Raw genomic sequence first — 24,450 nt, forward strand, 5'->3', positions numbered from 1 at the left:
TCCTGGGAGGTGGTGTTCTGGACCTGCAACAGCTCGGGCAGGCGGTGCACCAGAGCTGCTTGAGAACCCTGGCCCCCCAGGTCCAAGGGGGGAACATTGCATAAAAGAGACCATCCATCCACCTTTCCCCTGGTTTATTTCTCCCTGAAATCATTCTTCCAGGCTCCCCAGCATCAGAGTCAAATAACATTTGCACAAGTATCTGAGCGGAGGTAGCATAGGCGCCCCACTGTTGGCCAGTCTGTACCTGTACCAAGAAGGTGCCCAGAGTTCATTCTTATCTGCGCTAGCCGGACAGAGAGATGGGTCTTTCCTCCCGACCAGCCCCCGGTTGCTGAGCTCCTGCTGCGTGGATTTGGTTTCTTTTCTCTGCTTTGTAGCTTGGTGGCCGCTTTAGAACACCCTGCTGGGACCTTCATTTTTGGCTCATGATTGACTCTGCCTGGAGGCTCAGTGTCCTCCCACCTTTGGGAAGAGCTATAGATCTTCCGTCTCTCCACTCACTCATTCAGAATGAGGCTACCAGCTTGGCGTGAGCAGCCATGGTTTTCTGCTGAAGAAGGTGGTGACCCAATGACAAGATGCATAGAGCTGACCTCTAATGCACAAGGGGCACCTACTTCTTCCAAGTCATCTGGGCATCAGCCATCAATTCTATCTTCAGTCATCACCTGAGTCTTTCAAACTTGGAGTCTATTCAGCAGGCATATCCCAAGGACCTTCTAGTTGAAGGGTTTGGGAAGATCAGGGGGAGCCAGAGACAAGGGACCATGGTAACTTGTTCAAACAGTGCCTTATGGCAGATGTTGGGCTGACACTAATCACTGCTGCAGAGAGGGACGTGCACTGAGGGAGGCAGCCGGCCTCCACCTGTCCTCATTACTTACTCTGCATCAGGTACACAGTATCTGAGAACTGGCGGGGGAAAGATTGGCACTGTCTGTCATGCTTGGGTTGGTGTCTAGAACCCAACAGCCTGTCCTGGCACAAATCCCATCCCCTCCCAGGCTCTGGATCAGCCCATTCTTGGGCTGGTCTTCAGGAGGGGCGCTGCTCACCCCCTGCCCTGTTGAGAACATTTTAGGAAGCTCATCCTTATATAGTTCCTTGTGAAAGTGCAGTCATCTGCAGAATTCGGATGACCTCCTCTAGAGGGCATGGTGCCTCTCGTCACAGAGTTTTGGCAAATAAGCCGTGACAGTGGTTCATGGGATTTGGTACACACAGGCTGCCGACATGGTTTCTGACACGGCTCCTGCTCTCTTTCTCTGGCAGACATCTTCTGCACGGTGAATGATCCTTTGTGTTTGGTCGGAAGAACTTGGACTGTCGTAATGAGCATTTGTACTGTAGTTGAACTTGGGCAGAGGTCATGGAAATCAAAAGAGAATAGTACTAGGGCCGGGCACCATGGCTTAAGCCTGGAATCCTAGCACTTTGGGAGGCCAAGGAAGGCAGATTGCTTGAGCTCAGGAGTTTGAAACCAGCCTGGGAAACATGGTGAGACCCTGTCTCTACAAAAAATACAAAAATTAGCCAGGCATGGTGGCACATGCCTGTAGTCTCAGCTATTCAAAAGGCTGAGGTGGGAGGATTGCTTGAGCCTAGGAGGTCAAGGCTACAGTGAGTCATGATCACGCCACTGCACTCCAGCTTGGGCAACAGCGAGACCTTGTCTCAAAAAAACAAAAAACAAACGAACAAACAAAAAAACGCATTTGGACCATAGTTGAACTTGGGTGGACCTCATGGAAGTCAAATAAGAATAGTAGAATAGTATCGGGGGCCAGGCATGGTAGCTCAGGCCTGTAATCCCAGCATTTTGGGAGGCCGAGGCAGGCAGATCACTTGAGGTCAGGAGTTCATGACTAGCCTGGCCAACATGGGTGAAATCTTATCTCTACTAAAAATACAAAAATTAGCAAAGCGTGGTGGCATACGTGGCTGAGGCAGGACAATCGCTTGAGCCTGGGAGGTGGAGGTTGCTGCGAGCCAAGATCACACCACTGCACTTCAGCCTGGGCGGCAGAGTGAGACTACCTCAAAAAAAGAAAAAGGAAAAGAATAGTATTGGGGCTAGGCATGGTGGCTCACGTCTGTAATCCTAACATTTTGGGACGCCGAGGCAGGATGATCACTTGAGGCCAGCAGTTTGAGACGAGCCTGGGCAATATAATGAGACCCCCATCTCTGAAAAAAAAAAAAAAAAATTTAGCAGGATGTGGTGGCATGCATCTGTAGTCCTAGCTACTCGGGAGGCTTAGGCGGGCAGATCGCTTGAGCCAAGGAGTTCAGGGCTGCAGTGAGCTATGATCGCACCACTGCACTCCAGCCTGTGTGACAGTGCCTCAAAAACAAACAAACAAAAAAAAACAACGAAGAATAGTATTGACAACATTCTTACGTTCTTTGGATGGAGCTCCTTGCTTGGCTTCAGGAGTGCTGCGTTCCTCACGGAGATGTTTGGACGGAAGTGATGATCTGGTGTGTGCTGACACGGGGTCAGGAAGCCGCGCTCATGTCTGTTGAATGTCTTCTGTGCACACACTGCATGCTTTGAGGGGTTCAGGAACTTGAAGGGTCTCACAGTTAGCAGGGACATCAGGACGCACATCCCACCCTAGCCACATGACCCTGAAGCCTGTGGTCCTTCCGCTGACCCACACTGCCTCAGAACTCACCTTCCTATGGGTAAATCCCCAGATACTGTAATTCAAGTTGAGAAAATAAAAACTTCCAAACCAAAACGTTCACAGCCACTTGAGAAATAAAAATAGAATCCTTGAACATTTCTTCACTACACTTCAAGGACGTGTTGAAAGTTCACTTCCCATTTAGGGATGGGTTCATGCTGAGTTGCCATTAACCCCAATTAACTCTTAACCCCTTGTACCCACCAAGAGCAGCCCTGGAGTCTGGGGGATCCTTTCTTCTATCGCTTGCAATAACCTCCAGGATTAGGGAGCTTGGCTGTGCGGTTTGTGTGCTCCACCTCCGCCCAGATGAGCCCCCCTGCGCCCTCCTCACTCCAAGCCCGAGTGCTCCGTGGTCAGCCCCCACGGGTCCCTGTGCATTTAGCGTAGCCCTTTTCAACCTTTCAAGGCTTGCTGCTGTGTGAGAAGTGCCTCTGTCACCCCTGCTACCTTAACAGAAATCCTCGTCAGCCCCCAGCCCTGGAGTGAGAAGGCTCAGGGTGGACCTGCTGGCCTCCCATGTTGAAACTCTGGGAGTTGACAGCTGGAGTGAAGAGAAAGCTGCTGGTGCCCGAATTCTTGGCTCTAGAAACTCCATCTCACTACACCGTGGAAGCCAAAACCAAAAAAGCCTCATATTTTTAGAGGGAAAGAAATAAGCACACATTTAGAGAACTGCCCACGTAGTAACCAACTAGTCCACTGCCTCAGTAGTGTTCATGGAAGCCAGCGGGTCACAGTGTCACTCCCCTGCCCCGCCCCACTTCGGTTCCAAGCCGCCTTGCTGCTCCAGGATGAGAACGAAAGCATCGCCTGCGTGCTTCCCTGGTCACTGCTGGCTGCTTCGGCCACTGGCATTTGTCTCCATGGGACACTGCCCACTTTTCAAGTCTCGCTCAGGAGGCAGGGCTGGGAGGGGCCCTTTCCTGGGAATCAGCAGTCGGCTGACGGCTGCCCTTCTAGATGTTTTCTCTGTCACTTGGTGCAGAGGGCAACTGTGCATCACTCTCTGACCCATGGGTTAGTTTTGGTGTGGCGTTGCTCAGAAAGTTCTTAGGACATTTGTCCTTTGTTGCAGCCCTCTTCAGCCCCTCATTCTCCTGTCTCCCTTTTCTTGTGGGTGTTTTGTTTTGTTTTGTTTTGTTGAGACAGGATCTCGCTCTGTCACCCAGGCTGGAATGCAATGGCGCGATCTCAGCTTACCACAACCTCACTACAACCTCTGTCTCCTGGGTTCAAGCCATTCTCCTGCCTCAGCCTCCTGAGTAGCTGGGATTACAGGTGCACACCACCACGCCTGCCTCATTTTTGTATTTTTAGTAGAGACGGGATTTGGCCATGTTGGCCAGGCTGGTCTTGAACTCCTGACCTCAGGTGATCTGCCTGCCTTGGCCTCCCAAAGTGCTGGGATTATAGGTGTGAGCTACCATGCCCGGCCTCCTGTCTCCCCTTTCTACCAGGGAAGCAGCCCCTCTGTCTTCTTTCCCCTTTTTTGAGGGAACTGAGATGAAACTGTGAGTGTTGTTGAATTTCATCAAAGTCTAAGTTCCAGTTGGAATCTGCAGCCCACTCCATCTTCTTCCAGCCAGAGGGAAGATGATGACCAGCAGCACTTGGGGTTTTAGTTTTGTCTTGTAAACATTTTGGTGGGTGGCGGTGGGTGACTATTAGGGACACTGACTCCACTGTCTCCAGAAAGCAGGGCTAGAAAGGATCACTCCTTTGAAGAACTTGAGCTTCTTCACTTTAGGTGAAAATGTCTTCTAAGACACCACCCCTCTGGGAGCCAAGCAGACTGAGAGTGGTCACAGTTCACCGGGGTCTGATCCCCTTCCTGTGGGGATCTTGGAGATGCTGGTGATCGTGGGAAGCCAGATACCCCAGACCACCTTCCTGTGGAGATCTTGGAGATGCTGGTGATGGTGGGGAGCTGGGCACCCCAGGCTCTTCTCGGGTGCACTCTCTCCTTCATGGAGGGATGGATATCATTCTCCTTGAAGCCCGTGGGTAAACTCAGAGCCATGCTGTTTTGATTTGGTGTGTGTTTCCTAAAATCCTAACATGTCGATTCCTCAGCTGTGTTGGGAAGAGTTATTCCCTGGCCGTGTGCTGTTTTCAGGCAGAGCACATGACTCTTGCCCACGTGCTGCTGGCTTTGCCGGGTCAGGCACTGGCCCCCGCAGGAGGCATGGAAAACGTGTACAAGGCAGGTTGGCAAGACTGGGGCTGCCTCTTCACCCACTCTACCAGGCACTCCCCCCACCAAATGCAGTGCATTTTACAAAGCTTTTGTGAGCATCCCATGTTTGAGAGCCTTCCTAGGTGCTGCCACAAACAAGAATGCAGTCCTTGCCCTCAAAGGGCTTACACTCTGCTGGGGACACAAAATCAACCCAAGAGAAAGCAGCAGTTCAGAGCCCACCAGAATGAAGTCAGGTGGTATCAACTGTGTGTTGGTAATTCAGTCAAGAGCCCCCAGGGACGATTAAAATAGCTTGCAGAGGAGATTGGCACTTGAACAGGGCTCAGAAGCGGGTAGGAGTGAGGAAGGTCACAGGGGAAGATTTTTTGCCAGCAGGAGGGTGAAGGCATGAGGTTGAAAATGTGGGAACGGGGTGCCAGAGAGGGGGACCTTCCCTTCTCCCTCTGGCGCTTTCTGGCTGTGTCACTGAACCTCTCCAGCCCCCACAGTTTCCTCATCGGTAAGATGAGGGCATCGTCACCTGCACCAGTGACCTTGCAGGGGGTCATGAGCATGAAATGAAACCGTGTGTGTTAGCACTTGGCAGAGTGTGGAGGGGCTGCAGCTTGGGTAGCAGTGTTATCACAGGGCAGCTTTGATAGCACAGGGCAGGGCCGATCAAAGGACCAGTGGCTGGGAAGATGCCGCCTTGGGATTGGCTCTGACAGATCCGCAGGCAGAGGGTAGGACCCAGAGATGGTACAGTGTGTTAAACAGGGTGTTTAATTTGAGATTGGCACCAAGTTTAAAATTTCATTTTGTTTCTCTGACCAGCTAAATAGGCAGAGAAATTTGGGGATGGGGAGGTAAGTGTCTACCCGCTTTACTTCTGTGCTCTGATGTTGACACCCTCACTCACACGCTTCTGTGTGGTGCAGTTAAACAAAGGGCATAACACGTTGCCCAGTCCTGGGCTCCTTTTGTATATGACACAGAAGCGGGCTGAGTCGGAGCCCTTCTTCTGTAAGTGTCGTGTGCTGTAGGGTTAGAACTGGAGAGGAGGGAGGCAGGTGGTGGACACGGCTCAGCCTCAGCAGGCGTGAGTTGAGCGTTCTTGATGTAAAGATCCATTCTCAGAAGTAGCACAGCATTTGTTTCTCCCATTCCATAGCTGGGCAGCTGACTCTTCAGTCTGTTCCAAACAACTCCAAGAGGAAAGTGGAGGTTCCAGTTAGTGACTGAGCCTTTGGTACCCAGATGCCAGGCTGCTCAAGCAGGCACAAGTGTCTGTACTTCCGGGTCCTCAGCAAAGCCATGTCCTGTCCAGGGAATCTCCAGGCACAGCCCACAACAGGTCCCCATGAGGCTGCAGGGTCCCTTCCCTACATCTTTGAGTCACTGATTCTGTCCAGGGGACAGAAGGCTGGGGTTGAGATTAGGTGCTCTCTTTACTCCCTGCTTTGTGGTTAAATCTCATTTCTGGTGGCATCTGGAGAAACGGCTCCTCCCTGTCAGCCCCATCTTTAATGCGTATTTAGAGCTGGGCTCTGTCCTGTGGGGGGTGCTATTGGGAGCCTTGCCTTGCAAGAGGGCACTTCTGGCCTGGGAGAGAACACGTATCTGTGGTTTGAAGTCCCCCAGTTTGTGGTCATCTGTAATAGCAGCCCCAGGAACCTAATGTAGAAAGCAAGGAAGGAGTCAGAAATTGCTGGAACTCTGGAGCCTGGGCAACTGGAGGTGGGCAGTGCATGTAAGGGACACAGGAGGACAGGCAGCCCTGTTGAGCTGTAGACTCCAGAATGTTCTGAAAGAGCTGTGGCTGAGCATTGCCTGCATTGCCCTGGGAATGTGAGCCTCCTTGTCTCCATCAAGACTTCAGCAAGGCTGCTGTGGGGCCTCTGGTGTCATCTAAACTCACTGACCCAAAAAGAAAGAGGATCTGAACGGACCCATTTGTACCCTCCTGGGTCCATCCGGACTTTATTTCCCATGACCAGTTTGAAGATTTTATTAGAAATCAGAGTTTTCTTTTTTCTTTTCTTTTCTTTTTTTTTTTTTTTAGAAATGTGCTTGGCTGCAGCGACTCGTGTCTCTGCCTCCTGTAATGAGTTGGGCTACAAGAGTCCTTGAGCAGAGACTGAGTTTGAACTGATCAATGGCATTTGGGGGTTGGAAAATTGCTCGGGAGCCAGCTAATTTATAATGTCATATGGGCTAGACTGGAAGACCCAAGAGAGTAGGCTGTCTCTTTGGCTTTTTATGTCTCCTTTTTCAAAAAGGAAAGAAAACACGAAGTACCACACTTGGCTGTTGTGCATTCAGAGATGGACACTGCCCCGGCTAGACCATCTGGAGACAGGGGCTATGCCTTCTCCCGCCCTCCTCCCTCCGCAAGACCTCAGCGGCCACACCGTGGCGTGGCAGCGTGTGCCACTGCCTCTATCCTCATCCTTTGTCACTCCGGATGCCTGCTCCTGCAGTTGCTGAATTCTGGCTCTAAGTAATTTGCAGAGGACACCTGTTCCTTAATTAGCCCCAGCTCGCAGTCTGTGTCTTCATCTGGGTGCTCTCTGATGCGTGAGCTCGCAGGCCCATGGAAGGGCCGCTGCTTGGCAGTCTGTGCATGTTTGCTGTGACTAAGTGGGCCCTGAGCCTTCCCAAGTGTTATGGTCGGTCTGTACTCCTGAGCATTAAAAGAAAAAGAAGCCACATTCCAACCATCATCCATCTATGGACGTTGCAGCCATTGGCCAGATCTTCCATAAGAGTCCTTCACTGCTAGTTCCCATGCTGAGGACAGACCTGCTGTCCTCAGGACTGGGTCTGAGAACACTAAGCAGGTGTGAACCTTCATTTCGACTCCTCTAGATTCATAGGTGCGTCTGATTAAATAGAGGGATGCTGTCAGCGGGCTGGGATTCATCCATACAGGGTTTTACAGAATGAGACCTTTTGTGTCCTAGGATCTTGACAAGCATCTGCCGAGGACAAAGACAGACATGGACAGGGCCCCTGGAGGACAGGACCCAGGCAGCCTGCAGGAGCATTCTCTGCCTGCCTTTGGGGGTGGTTCTGCTGCCCCTCTATTTTTATGGTGTAGAACCTTCTAAAAACCAGTCTTTAGGTTTCTGAGATGAGATTTGACCTCCCACGTAAGCCACCCCCAAGGATCTCCAGCCCCCACAGACCATGATTTCAGTGGGAAGTCAGAGGCGAACTGTCCAAACACCCGGGCACACCAGGAGTCCAGTTTCCGGCAGACCACAGTTACTTGGAAACATTTGTGGCAGGTGGCTCTGTGTTTATGCGTTCTTCTACCTGACATCTCCCTCTTCATCCTTCAAAAGAGAAATTCATCAGTGGAAAGTTTCCCTGAAGTGGTAATTTTCCTAAATGACTTACTGATGGTGCTGCGTACAGACCTGCTCTGCCAGAGTTAACGTTCTGCATGCGTTACCGTGTCCCCAGCTCCTCTCCCTGGGCTGAGGGGACAGCGGAGGCTCTCCATTGCTTTTGCAAGGAGAGCCCTTTCCTCTGCCTTGCCCTGCCCCGCCCCGCTCCCCAAGCCTAATAGAAAGACTTCTTTCCCCTCTTCTGAGTGGAAGCAGGGCCAGTTCTGAGGCCCCCAGCAGAAAGCTCTTCTTTCCAAAGTCCTTCGCGCCTGGTGACTGCCAGGTCGCCTTCTCCAGCCCAGCTAATTAGAGCCTTTCCTTAAGCGGCACTTCACTCCTCCATGTCACTCATCCTCTCAGTGATAATGGACTTGGATAAGGGGTCACAGCTTCTCCCACATCCTGCCCTTCTTATGGCCAGAGGTTGCGGGGGGGCGGTGCAGGGCGGGCTCAGTTCCCCTTCTACGGGGTTCCCGCCTGCCAGCCACAGGGGCTGGCCGAGGGCTGAGCAGCTGTGATGGATTCACCCGGATGACAGGCCAGAGCCCGACTCCCTGAGTGGGCCCTCTCCCCACATTCATTCAGGCTTCCGAGCCGCCTGCCGCATCTCTGGTGAGCGTCATTAGCATTAACGTGATAAAATGGCACTGTGTAAATGTTAATAAGGTCTGATGCCTCACACTGCTTCCGAGTGGCAGATTGGAAATGGTACCATCATCTTAACTGCAATGAGCAGCTCTTAATTCCTCTACTCCCTGAGCAACCAATTTGGCATGGAAATCCTAACCTTCCCCACACCCCAGTTTCTGCTCTGTCACGTTTACCCCCATTTTCCTTTGCAAAGAAGGTTCCCATTTCCCACAGACCAGTTTTCTGAGACAGAGTTAGATTTTCATTTTTTAAGTCAACACTTTCCCCTGTTCTCCAAAGAGAAACGAGAGGATCCGCGCCGATCAGCACCCCCTTCTCTGCCTGGGTCCCTTTCTCAGCCCAGGACTTCTTTGCCCTGGTTTTCCTAGATGCACCTCCCTTCTTTGGTCATCCTGGGTACTTCCAAGGGGCCTGCCCTGAAAGCCAGGGGCTCTCGTTCTCCAGGCTTCTCCTCTCGAAGCCAAAAACGTGGCCCATGCACATCCCGATCACTCCTCTCCAAGCGCTTCAGAAGAAGTGTCCTCTCCTGCGAGGCTTCGTCAGGGCTCCTGGGGCCCCTCCCCACTGTGTCCTTTCTTCCCAGTAAACCGAGAGCCAGAGACGTGGCTGGTGCTTCTTTTGGATCCTTCTTGCCATTCCATCTCTAGCCCATGCTCATGGGCAGTTCGAGGGTGGGCACGTTGTGGATCATCAATCTGTGTTTGCTGAAGAGAGCAGGATGTTCCATCCCTGGAACAACACCTGGGCCTTGCCGAGGAGGCACAGCATTGTCGGCACAGTCCATGTGAGCAGCAGCAGGGAAGCATGGCTCTGGAGCTCTTGTTCCACCCCTGGCGCTGGCACTTACCCAAGGTGACCCCAGGGAGCCTCTGCCAGTCCAGGTGTGCCCAGTCAGGCCCGGCCTTAGCTGCGGGCAGAGGCCACATGAGCAGCAGCGTCTTCCCCGTGCAGACGGTCTTCAAGTGCAGCCTGCATCCCCCTTACTCTTGTTTCCATCCCCCAGGCAATCTTCACTCTCCTCCTCGGACCATTCACCTTCTTTGACGTCCAGAAGACCAAGTACCTGCAGATCCTGACCTCTCTGATGAGATGGATCGGTGAGTCTGAGAAACAGCTCGAGTCTCTGTGCTTTCTCCTCTCGTCCCTTCCCTCTCCTTTCGCGAGAGGCCGTGCAGAGCCCCCAGCCGTAGCTGGAAAGTGGTTGTGGTTTCCATTGACTCAGGCCTGTCTGGTCCTCCCACCTTTCCAAAGGACAAGGAGGGGCAGATACTCAGCTTGCCTTTTACTGCTGGGGAAATTTAGCACCAAAAAAAGATGATTTTTTCGAGGTCACATAGTGTGGATGGAGCTGGGGCTAGAGCCAGGATTGTTGATTCTAGGACCAGCTTCTCTCTCATACAACCATGCTGGGTGCCCACTGACCCACAGGTGGGCGGGGGGGCTCCCAAAAGCCTGGGTTGGGCTGTGCCCTTCAGGGTACGGGAGCAGCGCGGCTCTGCATTCTCGTGAGTGTGCTATGCGGCGTAACCATAAAAGCCAGCGGGCTGTGGTAGCAGCCACTCTCTGCCCCTGGGTCTCTGGCCACCAGGGCATGAAAAGACACCCCCTCCACAGCATCTTCTAACCGACGGACACCCTGCTGAGCATGAGCGCCATTGTCCTCAGCTGCGGTCTGGGGAGTCTGTTCCCCCAGACAGGTTGGTGGTTGGGGGCTGGTCCACTTCTGCCACACCATCCTGCCAGCCACCTCAGGGAAAGGGCCGGCTGCCGATCCACCTGGATGGAGGACAGGAGCAGGTGGGGCCTCTGTGGCCAGCACGGCTTTGGGCGTCCATTGGACCCCTCTTCTGCTCAATCCAAAAGCTAAGAAGGCTGTTGCTGTTCTGATAGAGGGGCCTGGACAGAGTGAGTGTGTCCAGGCTCCAGGAGCTCGCCTGCCTCTCAGCACAGAGGCACTTGGCTCTAGAGGAGCCAAGGTTGGGGCTCCTCCTTCCTGACCACCTTCCCCAGCCCCCTTTCCCGCTGCGCTTGACCATTCTACCCTCATCCAGACTCTGGGGGTGGACGCTGATCCTGATTCCATGCCAGGACTCAGCAGTGGGTCATGGTCGCCGAGGACACTTTCTGATCTAAATGACTTCCAGCAGCTTGACATCTGCAATTCCCCTAGTTCCCCAGACTTAGGGGATTACAAGATGTCAGTGTAAGGAACCTCCGTACACAGCAGTCTTGGCATCTTTAGTTGGAAGGGGCCACAGCAGTCAGGTAGCCGGGCCTCGCCCCTCTGGGAGCAGGCTGTACAGCACAGAGCACAGGGTGGCCTTCGGGGCCCAGAACTCATGACTGCGTGAGGCTCGCACTCCGCTCTGAGGGGTGTATGTCAGTGCTGGGAAGGTTTTCCTTGTCTTGAGCCACGCTCACCAGCCTGTAACTTTTTTGCCCTCTTGGTTTGTCCTTGCAAGGAGATGAGAGCAGGATGGAGATGAGTTGTGAGGCCCCCACAGGGGCACATCATCTGGGCCGAGCCCGTCCTTGGCCATCCAGCTGACACGAGGGAGCGGGAGGACACCTGTCCATCCCTGGACAGGGCGGAAGTCTGCATCTGCTCCATTCAGTCTGTCTGGTCACGTACTCACCAGTGAGTGCTGTTCCCAAATTGCACTCACAAGTTCCAAGCCCCAGGTTAAATTAACATGACTACCTGGGGGAAGATGGGAATTGTTACTTAGAACCTGGGGATCCCACCAGCTCCAAGGACGGATTTAGAATGGAGCCTCCCTGGGTGCCAGGAGGGATTGTGTCCAGAAGTCAGAGTCAGCAGGGATCAGAAACACCAGGGCTCAACTGTCCACCCTTCCTTTTTCTCTGCTTATATGAAGTATTTTGAGAGTTCTGGGTAAGGCCGAGTGGGTAAAACCTGGTGGTCTCAGAAGAACGCGTTTTCTCAGTAAAGCAGGATTTGGAGAAAACTGTTCTCCCCCTTGCCTTCCTGGCCTAAGTCTGGTGCTCCAGCTCCTGTGGCTCTGTAGCCCCAAGGTCTGGTCCCTACCCTACGTGGGACTGGCTGCACTTGACCTGCCCCTCAGCACTGGGGATGGGGAAAGGGCCCCTTGGGCGCTGGCATGGAGAAAGCTGAGCTGATTTCTGTCTCCTTCCCCTCGTCCAGGAGGACAGGAGCAGGGTGGGGAGAGGTGGAGGGGACACTCCTGCTTTAGCCAGCATGGCAGTTCAAGAAGGGATGACACCCAGGATAGTGACAGTTAATGGCTTCCGAAGACCCCTGCACTTGTTTAGGGTGACAGATTCCTCCCCGTGTCTGGGGAGCAATACATTTGTTGAAAGGGAGAAGACTATGAAAAGGAGAAGAGGCGGCTGAGGGCACATAAAGAGCGATTGTCTCAGAGCAGGAGACCAGCTGTACCCCTGCATCAGTCGGAGGAGGAGCTGAGTTCTGTGGCCAGCAGGGCCCCGGGGTCCTGGAAGGCGGCTGGGGACAGCCCGGGCCCCTTGCCATTCTGCTGTTGGAGACGCTACTTCCCCAGAGTCAGGCTCACAGTAGACTTGGCAGTTGCTTTAGAAAATCGACTCCTGTTTCCCCCAGCCCCTTCCCACCCCCAGGTCTCCCACCCTGAGGCTCCCGGGGCCCTGCAGTGCTGCGGAGCAGGTGACAGTGGCCTCAAGAGAGGCTCTTGGCAGCCTCAGGAGCCCGAGGTGGAGACCAGCTCGTGAAGGTCGACAGCACTTGTTTTTTTGGTGGTGACATTGTTGTCTTGACATTGTTGTCTTAGCAAGTCATCTGCCTCTCTTTTCCCTTTGATCCAAGAGATAATCAAATGTCAGGAGCCTCTCAGGCAAACCTTTTCTCCGGAGTGCTGCTGGGGGCGACCACAGAGGCAGTGATTTTTCTCCATGAGAGACTCAGACCTCTGGGCTTAACAAGCGAACCTTTCTGTGACACAGCCCTCTTGCCAGAAGAAAAATTGCCCAGTTAGGTAAACTCGGAAGCGCAGCTAGGTCTAGGGTTCCATCCCCAGCAGCCAGCACTGGAGCCAGTGGGACATTTTCTTCCTAGCGTTTCTTCCTAGGGAAGGGGTGTTCCCCTCTCAGCCCCGGGCCGCAGCGGGGCTCGGGAGGGGAGGAAGGGGATGGAGGTCTCCCTGGAGCCACCAAACAAAGCAAAACTGGCAGCCCCTCCATGGGGGAGGGACCCCACGAGGGTTTCTCGCCTCTGGGCCAAGCTCACCCCAGGCAGTTTTTCGAGAACCACCCTAAAGGCAGTGACCTCAAAGGCCTATTTGTCCTCTCAAGTCTGTGCCAAGTTGTCAGTTCGCCACAAACTCCCTTTTCATTCTGTCTTAAAAGCAGCTGTGTGACCGAGTCCCACACACCCCTCCCTCCTTCCCACACACCCCTCCCTCCTTCCCACACTCCCGCCGCACCCCTTCCCCTCCTCTCTCCCAAGATGAGGCCATGCTTTCCCAATAACCAAGTGGGGAGCTCGGGTTGGAAATAAGCTGGCTTGGGTTCCAGGAAGACAAAGGGGAAGAATGAGCACCAAAGGGACCGGAAAATCATAAATAAATGTGCTGAGCCGGAAACTTTCTTGGGCTTAATTAGGAATTAGTTCTGCCATCTGTTGAAACGAGGCCGGAGGAGACTGCGGGCCCCGGAGCTGTGCTGAGGAGACTTCGGGCCAGCTCCTCTGAGGGGCTCTGCTCTGCCCTCCTCCCCCTTAGTAGCCTCGGAAGCCCCCTCATTCTGCCAGAATGGCACTGAAAGGGTTAAATGGCCTTTGTAAATAACCACTTGTCCAGGAAAACTCAAAGCGTGGATGACATGTGATAGTGTCTGTTCGTTTCTTGTGCTCCCCAAGTAAGTTCTGGGGAGACGGGAGTGGTCAGTGTGGGATGCCTGGGTGGCAGATACTTCCAGTGGCAGATCCACATGGGGAAGGAGGGTCTTGGTGTGCTGTCCCCAGCAGTGAGGCTGCTGTTCTGGCCCTGGCAGACCTGGCTGGCTCACTCCCAGGTGGCCACTGCAGATTCCTGAGCAATCAGGTCTCCGGTGGCTGCTCTGCGCCAGGTAGCACACCTACTGGAGGTGACGCTGGACCTCCTTGCCTTGTTCCCCGTCCTGTGTGGGACGATTGGCGTTTACTCCCAATGTGGTCAGATGGATCGAGGCTTCTCCGCCAGGTTCCTTGTCTGTGCAGTGGCAGCGAGGCCTCGATTGGGACGTTGTTGTTAGCACAGCACCTGCGCAGTGTGCAGAGGGGAGCCACAGTGAGCGTGACGTCTTCAGCAGCGTCTTGGTCAGCCATCACATCCCAAGAGTGGCCTCAAGATGAGCCTCTCTGAGGGCTGGCCATAAGACCGGGGACATGACCTCAGCTGCCTCAAGAGAGCATGGCACTGGGTGTCCACATGGGTTTCACAGTGAGATCTAGAAGCTTCCAGGTTGGCTCTGGGCAACCTCCCCTGTGCCACATCCCAGCTGTGGTGCCTGGAGAGGAGCCCTCTCTGCTCCGCCGCCCCCAGCATCTACTCGCACGCACTTTGAAGAAGCTCTGAGCTGGGAGAATGAAAGGCAGGCCCATCTCACAGAGGGCAAGGGCTCTAGCCTCTGCCAGCCACAGGTAGACCAGGGATGCTGAGGGGAGACGCAGCACAGAGGATGTTCTTTGTGCTCACAGGCCCAGCGCAGGGACTTCAGAGCCCAAGCCTGAGCACCTAAGCCAATGGCTAGAGGCTGCCCCCGCCTCACCGCATGGAGCTCTCGGGCTGGAAGGGGCCATGGCAGCTTCATTACTTCAGTTCCATTACCAACTTTCCCCGGCAGATGCCTGCAGGCGTCTCCCATGAACAGCTGGCTCGGCACGGGGCGCCCCATTTGGGGTTGTTAAAAACCCGATCCTTTCTAATAAAGGCTGCTCTGGAGCGCCACAGCCCTCCTCGGGCCTGGGCTGCCGAGGACCGCAGGGTTCCCTTCCCTCTGATTGTGTATGCAGAGCAGACGCCACACACTCTCTTTTTGCATCTGTGTTCCCCCCAAAGTGGGTCAGACACTGTCCTCTCCAGGCGTTTGTGGATGAACTTGAGCCTGCCTCATGAAGTTCTCGGCCCCGCTCTCTCCACCTCCCTCAGCAACTGCCCCAGATTTGTTTTCCAAGCCGACAGGGAGAGGTGGGACGTGGTGGTGGTGGCAGGTGAGGCCCCTAAGAGGAAGTCATCACCTGGGGACATGAGGCTTTCTGGTGTTTACCTGTCCCCAAACCCACGACTGATCCCTGCAGACTGCCTCCCGCGCTGATCCGTCACCACCGGCAGCCAGGGGTCTTGTGTCTGGGCCATCTGGTGCCCACTGCTGCCAGGTTGGCATTGGAATTCCTCCACAGCCACTCAACTAGTGCCTCTCAGAGGCCCCAGAAGGACCCCCCAAAATGCCCCCTGTGCATCCATCCAGACAGCCTCATGTGCCAGCACCACGCCACCCCGCTGTCAGCAGCCCTGCACGGCCTGGGTCTCTGCGGCAGCCCTGCCCACCTTCCAACTGGGCCACTGTCCAGGGCTCTCCTGGGCTGTTCCGTGTCCAGCCATGACTGGTTACACTCCCAGTGCAGGGAATCTTGAAAAACCTTTTGTATATGTTTCATTTGGGTCTTAATTTTATTCTTGGTTTTCTAGAAGTTCTTTTTGCAAATGCACAGAGGCCCATTTATAGGAGAGGAACCCAGTGTTTGTTTTAAGGTAAAGTAGGCAACTAATGAACACTTGCTGGCGAACAGCCAGCCATGTGCCGCCAAATTACTCCCTTCGTTAGCATCAGTCAGAACTGACCTGAGAGTTCACTTGGCCCCAAGCAAAGGTTGTTGCCCTTTTGTCCCTACCTCTCCTCTAAGCAGCCTTTGTTATCAGCTCTGATCCATGTACGGCCGAGATGGGCAGCTCCAGCTATCAGACAAAGACTCCTGCAATGCCCAGGAGGTTGGTGGCCCAGCTGTCCGGCACTGACAAGGCAAGGAAACTAAGTCCCAGATCACTCGTGGCCATGGGTCGAGTCTGACCCAATGATGGTGACGGGCATGGCCTCTGTGCAAAACTGGGCTTCATGTGGGAGGGTGAGTCTTAACCTTGCAGCAAGTCGGGCCGTCATATACATCTGCAGGGCTGACAGGGCCCACGGCAACCCTGGCGCTCCAGAGTTACGTTCAGACCCAGGAGGGGCCACCGATCCTTGCTCGGTACCACCTCTCCTCTTCTTCCTCACTCTCTCCTTCCTGTCTCTCTTGGCATCTAGGTGGCTGCTGGAGAGGAAAGGGCTGAGCAGCCCGCAGGAAAGGTGGCAGCGCCTGAAATTTTATGTTTCCAATCTCCAGGAAGGAGATTAGTCAGCCAGCAGCCAGAGGCCCTGCCTTCCCAATGATTGCACACTGAGCTTGCTCTGACAACTTAAGAATGAAAAATTGAGACCCTGCCCTCCCAGGCACCACCTGCCAGGCTCTGAGGGTGTGGGGAAGTGGAAGGATGAAAGGCCAGAGCCCGTGATTTCCGACAGAAGGCTTGATTGCTCCAGAGGCTCAGACATTTGCCCTTCACCAGGCTGCCGCCGCCTCCTGCCACCCTGGGGAGAGGGGGACTCTGCTGTCAGTCCTTTGGGCTAAATAATTTAGCCGCAGGATAGAACCTAGTCCTATAAAGCTGGTTGTTTCAGCGCTCCTCTCTTCTCCCAGGGTAAGGAGTGAACAAAGCTAGAATCCTCCAGAAAACACAGGAGCTGGCCCACATGGGAAGACCAGCTGGCTTTAGATTCCCTCCTTTCAGCAGAAATCCAAGTGAGTGGTGGGTGAGTTGCTAGGCAAAGCTGGCATATGCTGGATGCCCTGCAGGTCTGAAATGAAAACCAGACCCAGGGCCGAGATGCTTTTGGTGCCTGGCATATCCGTGTGGGGGCTTCCCATAGTCCCCAAAGAGAGCTCCTCCCAGACAAAGCCCTCATCCACACCACAGCCCAAGCACAGGTAGATGCCACCCCAGGAAGGATGGGCCAGCTCAGGCTCCAAAGACCCTGTGTCCTTTAGCCCCTCCCGGAGAGGGCACACACCTGGAGGCCCCAGAGGTGGGGTGGTGGGGATTGCTTGGCCTTGAGGGGCCTTAAAGATGCTGGCGGTGGTGGGGGTGGACAGGGGCATAAGAGGAGGAACTGAGGGTCGCTCTGGTTGGCAGAGCAGGGGTGAGCAGCCTGTTGGGGTCCTCCTTGCCCCCCTCCCCATCCCTGACCCCCAGAGCCCCAAAGGTTAGCTGAGGCCAGTGATGGGGTATTCCTGGGAACTGTTCTGACAGCAGCTTGACCTGGCCTGGAAGGCGGGGTCACTAGTATCATCCAGTCCCCCTCCTCAGAGCACAAGGGGAGCTAGATGAGAACTCAGCCTGACACAGTTTTTCCTGCTTGCCTGGGAACTGGGCTTTCAGCAGGGGCAATGGGTTTCTGCAATGATAGACGGCACGTGCAGCTTCCTGAGTGACTGGTGCGAGCCAGGCTTTACCAACGCAGCACTGCCCTATCTCACTCCAACCCTTCAGCCTTCCTACAATCATCTCTCTCTTTTTTTTTTTTTTTTATTTTTTTTAAGACAGAGTCTTGCTCTGGAGTGCAGGAGTGCATGCAGGCTCAAGTGCATTCTCACTGTCCTCGGCTTTCCGAGTAGCTGGGATTACAGGCATGGGCCACCACGCCCAGCTAATTTTTGTATTTTTGGTAGAGATGGGTTTTCTCCATGTTGGCCAGGCTGGTCTCAAACTTCTGACCTCAGGTGATCCACCCACCTCGGCCTCCCAAAGTGCTGGGATTACAGGCATCAACCACCATGCCCGGCCTTATCTGTATTTTTAAAGGTGATGGAACAGTTTGCCCCAAAATTACACAGTTGAGTGGCAGATTCAGGAGCTGTGTCCAGTGTAACTTGGCCATTTCCAAGCCAGGACTGTGTCCTGGTGTCGCTCACACCTCTAGGCTGCAGGATCCTTGGGCTCTTCCACCTCCAGCCTGCAAATGTGGGTCTCCTTTTGCCATGGTTGGTCTGGTTATTTAAGGAACAAATACCCAGCCACCTCCCCCTGTTTTAGGGCCAAGAGGCTGGTCTCCAGTGGTTCTCTGCTCAGGCTGGTGTTGCTCACCTACCCCTTCCGACGGCCCAGCTAAAGCCAGAGACCCCTGCAGCCCGGCGCCCTCAGAGGGCTAAGCGTTGGTGAAGGAGGGAGCTGGCGCCAAGTCCTCCCCTAGTCCTGTTCCCCCGCCTGGAGTGCTGGTGCCTGAGCTGGTGATGGGCATACAACTGGCCATTCGTTATCATTAGCCCTGGCATGTTGATTCTTTGCTTGGAAAAGAGTGTCACTCCCAGACAGCCACCGTGACGGATGGCCTCCACCTCCCAGTGTCAGAGCCAGAGCCACACATGGAGAGCAGGGAATGGCATGGAGCTTGGGGCGCCCTGGCCTCAGGGACATCTGGAGCCAGGTTCAAAGGTTAGAGAGTTGCGGGGGCAGCTCTCCAGGAAGCAGCCCTGCCAAGACAGCTCAGCACTGGCACATGGGAAAGGCCTGGGGGCCATGCCTGGGGGAAGACCCTTCACCCTTGGCCCTCAGGGTCATGGCTCTGAGTATGTGTGCACAACTCAGTATGTGGGCACCCAAAGGGATTAGGGAGGAGGAGTGTGCCGTGTGCAGTCTGCCCCTAGTGGATGCGTGTCCCCATACTCCTCATCCCTTCCAGGCCCTGTAGAAGGGGATGAATGGGCTGGGGGTGGGGGCTTCTAGGCAGGGACCATTGGGCAGGGCCCTCCATGGCTCCTGAGAGCCTCTGTTCCAGCTCATGCCCTTATGGAGATGTCCCTCTGATGGTGTCCAGGACCACAGGCCAGTTCCATAGCACTCCAGACCCAGCCAGTGCCTCCCTCGCCAGGTCAGGCTGCCCTGGGGGTCACAGCCCGAGGGCACTCAGAGCCCATTTGTCCTTGGGCTTTTCCAGAAGGATTGGTGCAGCGTCGAAGCTCCACCCTAGGTCTTCAGTGTCCCCATGCAAGTCAGGGCAGGTGACAGGGTTAGAGTGAGGAGTCCCGGACCGAAGTTGGTGGCAGAAGGGGGAAATCTTTCAAATCCTCAGTATTTCAGGTGCTTCCCAGGTGTGCACAGCCCACAGTCCCCCAGCACAGGAAACCCCCACTGAGACGCCCATAGAAATACAATGCCAGCCACCTGGGGAAACTTAATTTTTAGCAACATCTTGAAGTTCAATTCATTTTGATAAAATACTTAACGTATCAAAAATATCTTTCAACATGTAATCATGAAAAAAATGACAAGTGGGATACTTTACATTCCTTTTCCATGCTAATCTTTTTTTTTTTTTTTTTTTGAGACAGAGTCTCACTCTGTCACCCAGGCTGGAATGCAGTGGTGCAATCTCAGCTCACTACAACTTCCGCCTCCTGGGTTCAAGCGATTCTCCTGCCTCAGCCTCCCTAGTAGCTGGGACTACAGGCGCGTGCCACCACGTCCAGCTAATTTTTGTATTTTTAGTAAGGACGGGGTTTTGCCATGTTGGCCAGGCTGATCTCAAACTCCTGGCCTCAAGTAATCCGCCCACCTCAGCACTGGGCCACACACCGAGTCTTTGAAACCCGGTGTATTTTACGCTTGAGCACACCTCAGTTTGAGCCAGCCATGTTCCAGTGCTCAGTAGCCTCGGCCTTGTGTGGCCCTGGTGGTCAGCACAGCTCTAAATGCTTCTCGGTGCTTCTCCGTCAGAGCCCGGTGGGTTTGTTGCCACCTTCAGGGAGAGCGTGGGCAGCATTCAGACTGTCCAGAAGTAGCCCTTGCTTAATTCCAGAGCCGGCGATGGGGATGAGGAAAACAGGAAAGCCACCAAGATGGACTCAGTGCCTCAGCATCTCATGCTCATGGGGGACCTTCATGTGTGCCCCCAGAGTGGAGGTGGGGGCTCCTGGGAGGGCTCTTTCTGCTCCCCCCTCTCCCCACCCAGGCCTGGAGAGCTCTGGCCTCTGTGCCCCAACTCCAGTGGTGCCTGGGAAGGTCACCCAACTCTCTCCAGCCCCACCCAGACCCCAGCATTCTGTAAGGAAGGCAGAGTCCTGCCCAGGCCTCACATGGCTCAGAGACCAAGGCTGCCTGGGAGGACCTAGAAGGAGCTCATCCCTCTCCACACCTCCAGCTCAGCCAGCCCTTATGTTGATGCTCAAGGGTGTGTGTTCAGCGCAGGAAGGAAGGAGCTGGCTGCTGACCACTCTGATCTTTCTGTCCCTGCCCACAGAGACCCAAGAGAGGTGAACTGGGGTTGCTGGTAGGACTACCGGAACGTGAGCATCAGGGCCCTGGGCTCCAGACACCTACTCATCCCTGTCTGGCCCCAAGAATAAGTCACCTTCAACTGCTACAAGGGCTTGGCCCAGTCATGGCTTCATCCCGCCACTAAAGCCCCCTTCTTCCCCCAGCCCCCCAGGGTGAGGTTCAGGAGGGCAGGGATATTCCGGAAGGGACGGATTTGGGAGAGATGCGGGTGTTTGTTGACTTTCATCCCCTTATAAACCAGTGCTACCTTTGCCATTTGGCAGGTGTTCAGCGTGGGTGGGCTCACCTGTCCTCCTCCCTGCCAAGGAGAGAGGCCGTGAGGACAGATGTGGAGGCAGTGCCTGCAGGGACTTCTTATCTGGCTCTTGCCAGGCTGAGGCTATCTAGGGAAAGGCTGCTTCTGTTCGCTTCTCTTCTGACTGCTTTAGGAGCCTGAGGACTCAGATGTTGTAAGAACATATCTTGATGTGAAATTGCACCTTGACTGCCACACTTGATGTTGCTGCAAAGCCGATATCAACATGAACCTTGGCTTGTCCAGATGCCCATAGAGTGGATGTGCCTCCTGGCAGCTCAGTCCTTATGTAAATTTTACTTCTAGCCTCCTCAGAAAGGGAAGGGAGGCGACTTCTCTGACTGGCCTGTGGCAGCTCAGGACTCGTGCCTGTTTTATCTCAGCTCCAAGACAGTGACTTGTGTGCCTTCGCTCTGTCTTCCTCACTCCCGCCTCAGGTGTCAGTGTGCGAGAGAGGGGAGCGGCTGTGGCCCAGGTGATTCCATGTGGCGAGGCCCGCGTGTGGAGCTGAGATCCACTATCAGGACAAGCCTGTGAGCAGCCAGCAGCCATGGCAGGCGACCTCGCAGGGCCTTAATGAGGCTCTGCCTATGGGTGTCCTTGGGGGCCCCCTCCTCATCTCCACCCCACATTGAGCTGCTCACTCCTAAACCATGAGGAGTCACAGCAGCCATAGACCTATAGGGTTGGAACGGCCCCGACAGGTCCTCCCTGTCCCGTCTGACACCTGCTTCCCTTTTGGGACCCCCACCACGTGGCCTCCTACCCTCAGGCGTGGCCGCCTGCTGCGACGGGGATCTCATCATGTACCCCACAGCTAGTGTGCCTGATAACCAGCCTGTTCTTTGGTTGTAATTTGTCCCCTGTACTTTCCACCTGGACTCTGGTCCTCCGGACTCTGGGCTCCAGAAGGACAGGGCCCCTGTCTCAGTGTGCTGTCCCCAGACAGCCAGCATAGTACCAGGGAACACTCAGTCCCTTGTTGTTGAAGGAATGAACAGTCCAGTTGGGCCCATGGGTGACACAAGACAAATGCGGTGGCTTTTGCATTGGCTTTTACTCAGATATTAAGAGAGAAGTCTCCTGCCACCCCTTGTCATTTTGTAGCTGAGCCTTCCGAGGCCCAGCAGCCGCACGTGTGACCTATGTCAGCCTCCTCCTCTGTCCTCCCCTCTGCCTCCTCCCAGCTTCTCACTGCTGCTCTGCACCACTAAGCAGGACTCCTGGTGTAGAATTGTGGGTGGATGTGGACGCGAATGTTCTGGGCACTGCCTGTGATAGGCTCTTGGGGAACTGCAGGCCCTGCTGGGGGCCGACCCCCCACACATCTGACTGTGAAGTCCTGGGTGTCTGGCCCTTAGCGTGCCTGGGGAGCACTTTCTGCTCTGTCCCGCCTCCGCGCCCGTCTGCCCTCCCACGCAGGCTCCACGAGGTGGGCGCAGGCTGTCTCCGCGGCTGTGGCCGAGCCCTGGGCGTCAGTGTGGCTCTCGGAGCCCTGTTCCCCACCGCGCATCCTGGCAGGGTCTCCACAACCTGTCATCCTTGTTTCATCTTGATTTATGATCAGACCTAATGAGTTTTTGGAGCAGCTGTCTCCCAGGGATGCGGCGATCAATCTAGGAGATGGCTATTGAACTCTGCTCCTCCCGCAGCCAGGGGAGGCAGGGAGGGGCCAGACAAAGGGGCGGGGTCACAGGTGCCTGGCCAGGTGCACAGTGGGGGTTAAGCCTCGTGCCATAGTCCCAGCAAGGTCAGGGCCCTGACCTCCCCTTCCTCCCTTCCTCCCTCCTTTCCTTCTTTTCTCCCTTCCCTCCCTTTCCTCCATCTCCCAGGGGAACTAGAGGTTCTAGATGGTGCTAGTTTCTTTTGAATTTGCTGGTTTGGAGACCAGGCTGGAGCAGTTCCCTTCACTCTCCACTCCCAGGGGACAGATCCCAGCCCCCGCCTTCATATCCTCATGGTGGTGGGGAACCAGAGGGCCCTGCCCCCTCCCCAGGTAGCTGGGTTTACCTTCTGCCCCGACTGGGGCCATTTGCACTGGGAAGCTGGTCCTCACCCCTGTTCTGGGGGCATGGCTCTTCTAGAGCCACCTGCCCTTCCCAGATGTGCTCCTCACCATGGCAGCCTCTCCCTTTCCTGGTGTGTGAACGCCCTGAGTGCAGGTCGGGATTCATGGGTGAATGACCCACCTCTGCTGAGTGTGCACTCGGTCTGCTCAGCCCCAGAGCTGCTGGCGTCTCCATGCAGCCGAGCTGCCACACAGCTGGGTGAGCTTTTGACAGCAGTGCAGGGTGTGACCAAGGGGAGCTCACGAAGGCCCACACGGCCCTGCAGCTGCACCTGCCCCATCAGGTGTTTATCCCATTTTCTAACACTCTGGAATCACCTCCCAAGAGCTTCTAGCATCTGCTTCTGACTCCCAGGCGGCAGCAAACATCCAGCCCACGAAGGGAGACTTGGTTTTTGCAAATAGACTTGTTTAAGACAATCAAAAGAACCAAATGGGTGACTAATCTAGGTAATCTAGGTAGTGGCATTAGGAGGTGAACATAATTATGGCTAGAAGATCGTGAAATCATTTTTTTAATTACCCATAGCCGTGAATTTATTCTTTTTGTTTGTTTGCTTTGTTTTGTTTTGCTTTGTTTTGTTTTGTTTTGTTTTTTGATGGTGGAGTCTCACTCTGTCGCCCAGGCTGGAGTGCAGTGGCACAATCTTGGCTCACTGCAACCTCTGCCTCCCGGGTTCAAGCAATTCTTCTGCCTCAGCCTTCCGAGTAGCTGGGATTATAGGTGCACACCACCAAACCCATCTAATTTTTAGTAGAGACAGGGTTTCACCATGTTGGCCAGGCTGGTCTCAAACTCCTGACCTCAGGTGATCCGCCTGCCTCGGCCTCCCAAGGTGCTGGGATTACAGGCGTGAGCCACCGCACCCAGCTGCCGTGGTTTTGTTCTAGCTTAAGGTTCTAGAAGTTGTTCCACATCACTGTTGGTGTCAAAGGCACCTCTTCCCAAGACAGCTGCTCTGGAGGACGCCAATTAGAAGGTGTACATTTCGGGGGATGCGTGTGTGTGTACAACCGTCTCATTTCTTTGGAAACCTACTTTGTAAATTGGTTTATTTACCATGAGGAAATCTCACAGGCAGGGCTGTAAGGAGAGCTGCCCTTCTTTGGAGATGTGAGGCTGGGGAGTTAGAGGAGCAGAGAAGCATGGGCTGTGTTCAGGGCAGGAGGAAGCAGTGGCAGGGATGCTCACGTCCAGACAGCTGACCTCTTCCTGCCTTCTTGCCTGCTTGCTCACCAGACCCAGGGCCCAGGGCCGAGTGACAGACAGCTGGAGGAATTCTCCACTTGCCTTTTTCTAAGTTCATGCCAGCCTTGGCCAGGGCCAAGTGCCAGGTCTCAAGGTGGTGCCTCGAGATGGCAGTGGCAGTGCAGGATTTGAATCTTGCCCTACAGCAGCTGCCCCCGTTGCCCTGACCCTCGTGCCCCACTTATGGTGGCAAAACAGTCTGCTGCAGCCTCCTGAATAACAAATCACCAGGTGCCCCTGGGCCCAGTCTGGCCTCTGTACCCCCACCCCATCCTGCTCAGCTCTGCTCTGTAGCCCTTTCTGGCTCACAGGGACTCCACCTCCAGCGTGTCTGCTCTCTCCCCGGTACCCGCCCACACATCCTGCCCTGGCACACCTCCTGTGGGGTGCATCTCTCGCATAGCACTGCTGGGCACACCCCCCTCTACCCAGCCTCAGAAATCTCTGGGGCGAGCAGATTGCTCGGGGTCCTGGTCTGTCCCACAGCTGTCCTGTGCCATCCATCCCCAGTAGGTAAAGCTGGAGGCAACTCCCTGGGCTGAGACTGGAAGGAGGAA

General features: G+C 54.8%; 1 protein-coding gene across 3 annotated transcripts in view; it reads left to right on the plus strand.

Moving 5' to 3' along the window:
- Nucleotides 1-24,450, plus strand: part of TMEM104 (transmembrane protein 104) — a 63,644-nt gene that overhangs the window by 33,698 nt on the left and 5,496 nt on the right. For all 3 annotated transcript variants that reach the window (XM_021927932.2, XM_009191194.4, XM_009191193.4), the window contains exon 9: nucleotides 9,922-10,015. In XM_021927932.2, the coding sequence (XP_021783624.1) occupies nucleotides 9,922-10,015 (94 nt within the window). The remainder of the gene's footprint in view (nucleotides 1-9,921; nucleotides 10,016-24,450) is intronic.

The sequence above is a fragment of the Papio anubis genome, chromosome 17, assembly GCF_008728515.1.
Source record: "Papio anubis isolate 15944 chromosome 17, Panubis1.0, whole genome shotgun sequence".
Lineage (NCBI taxonomy): Eukaryota > Metazoa > Chordata > Mammalia > Primates > Cercopithecidae > Papio > Papio anubis.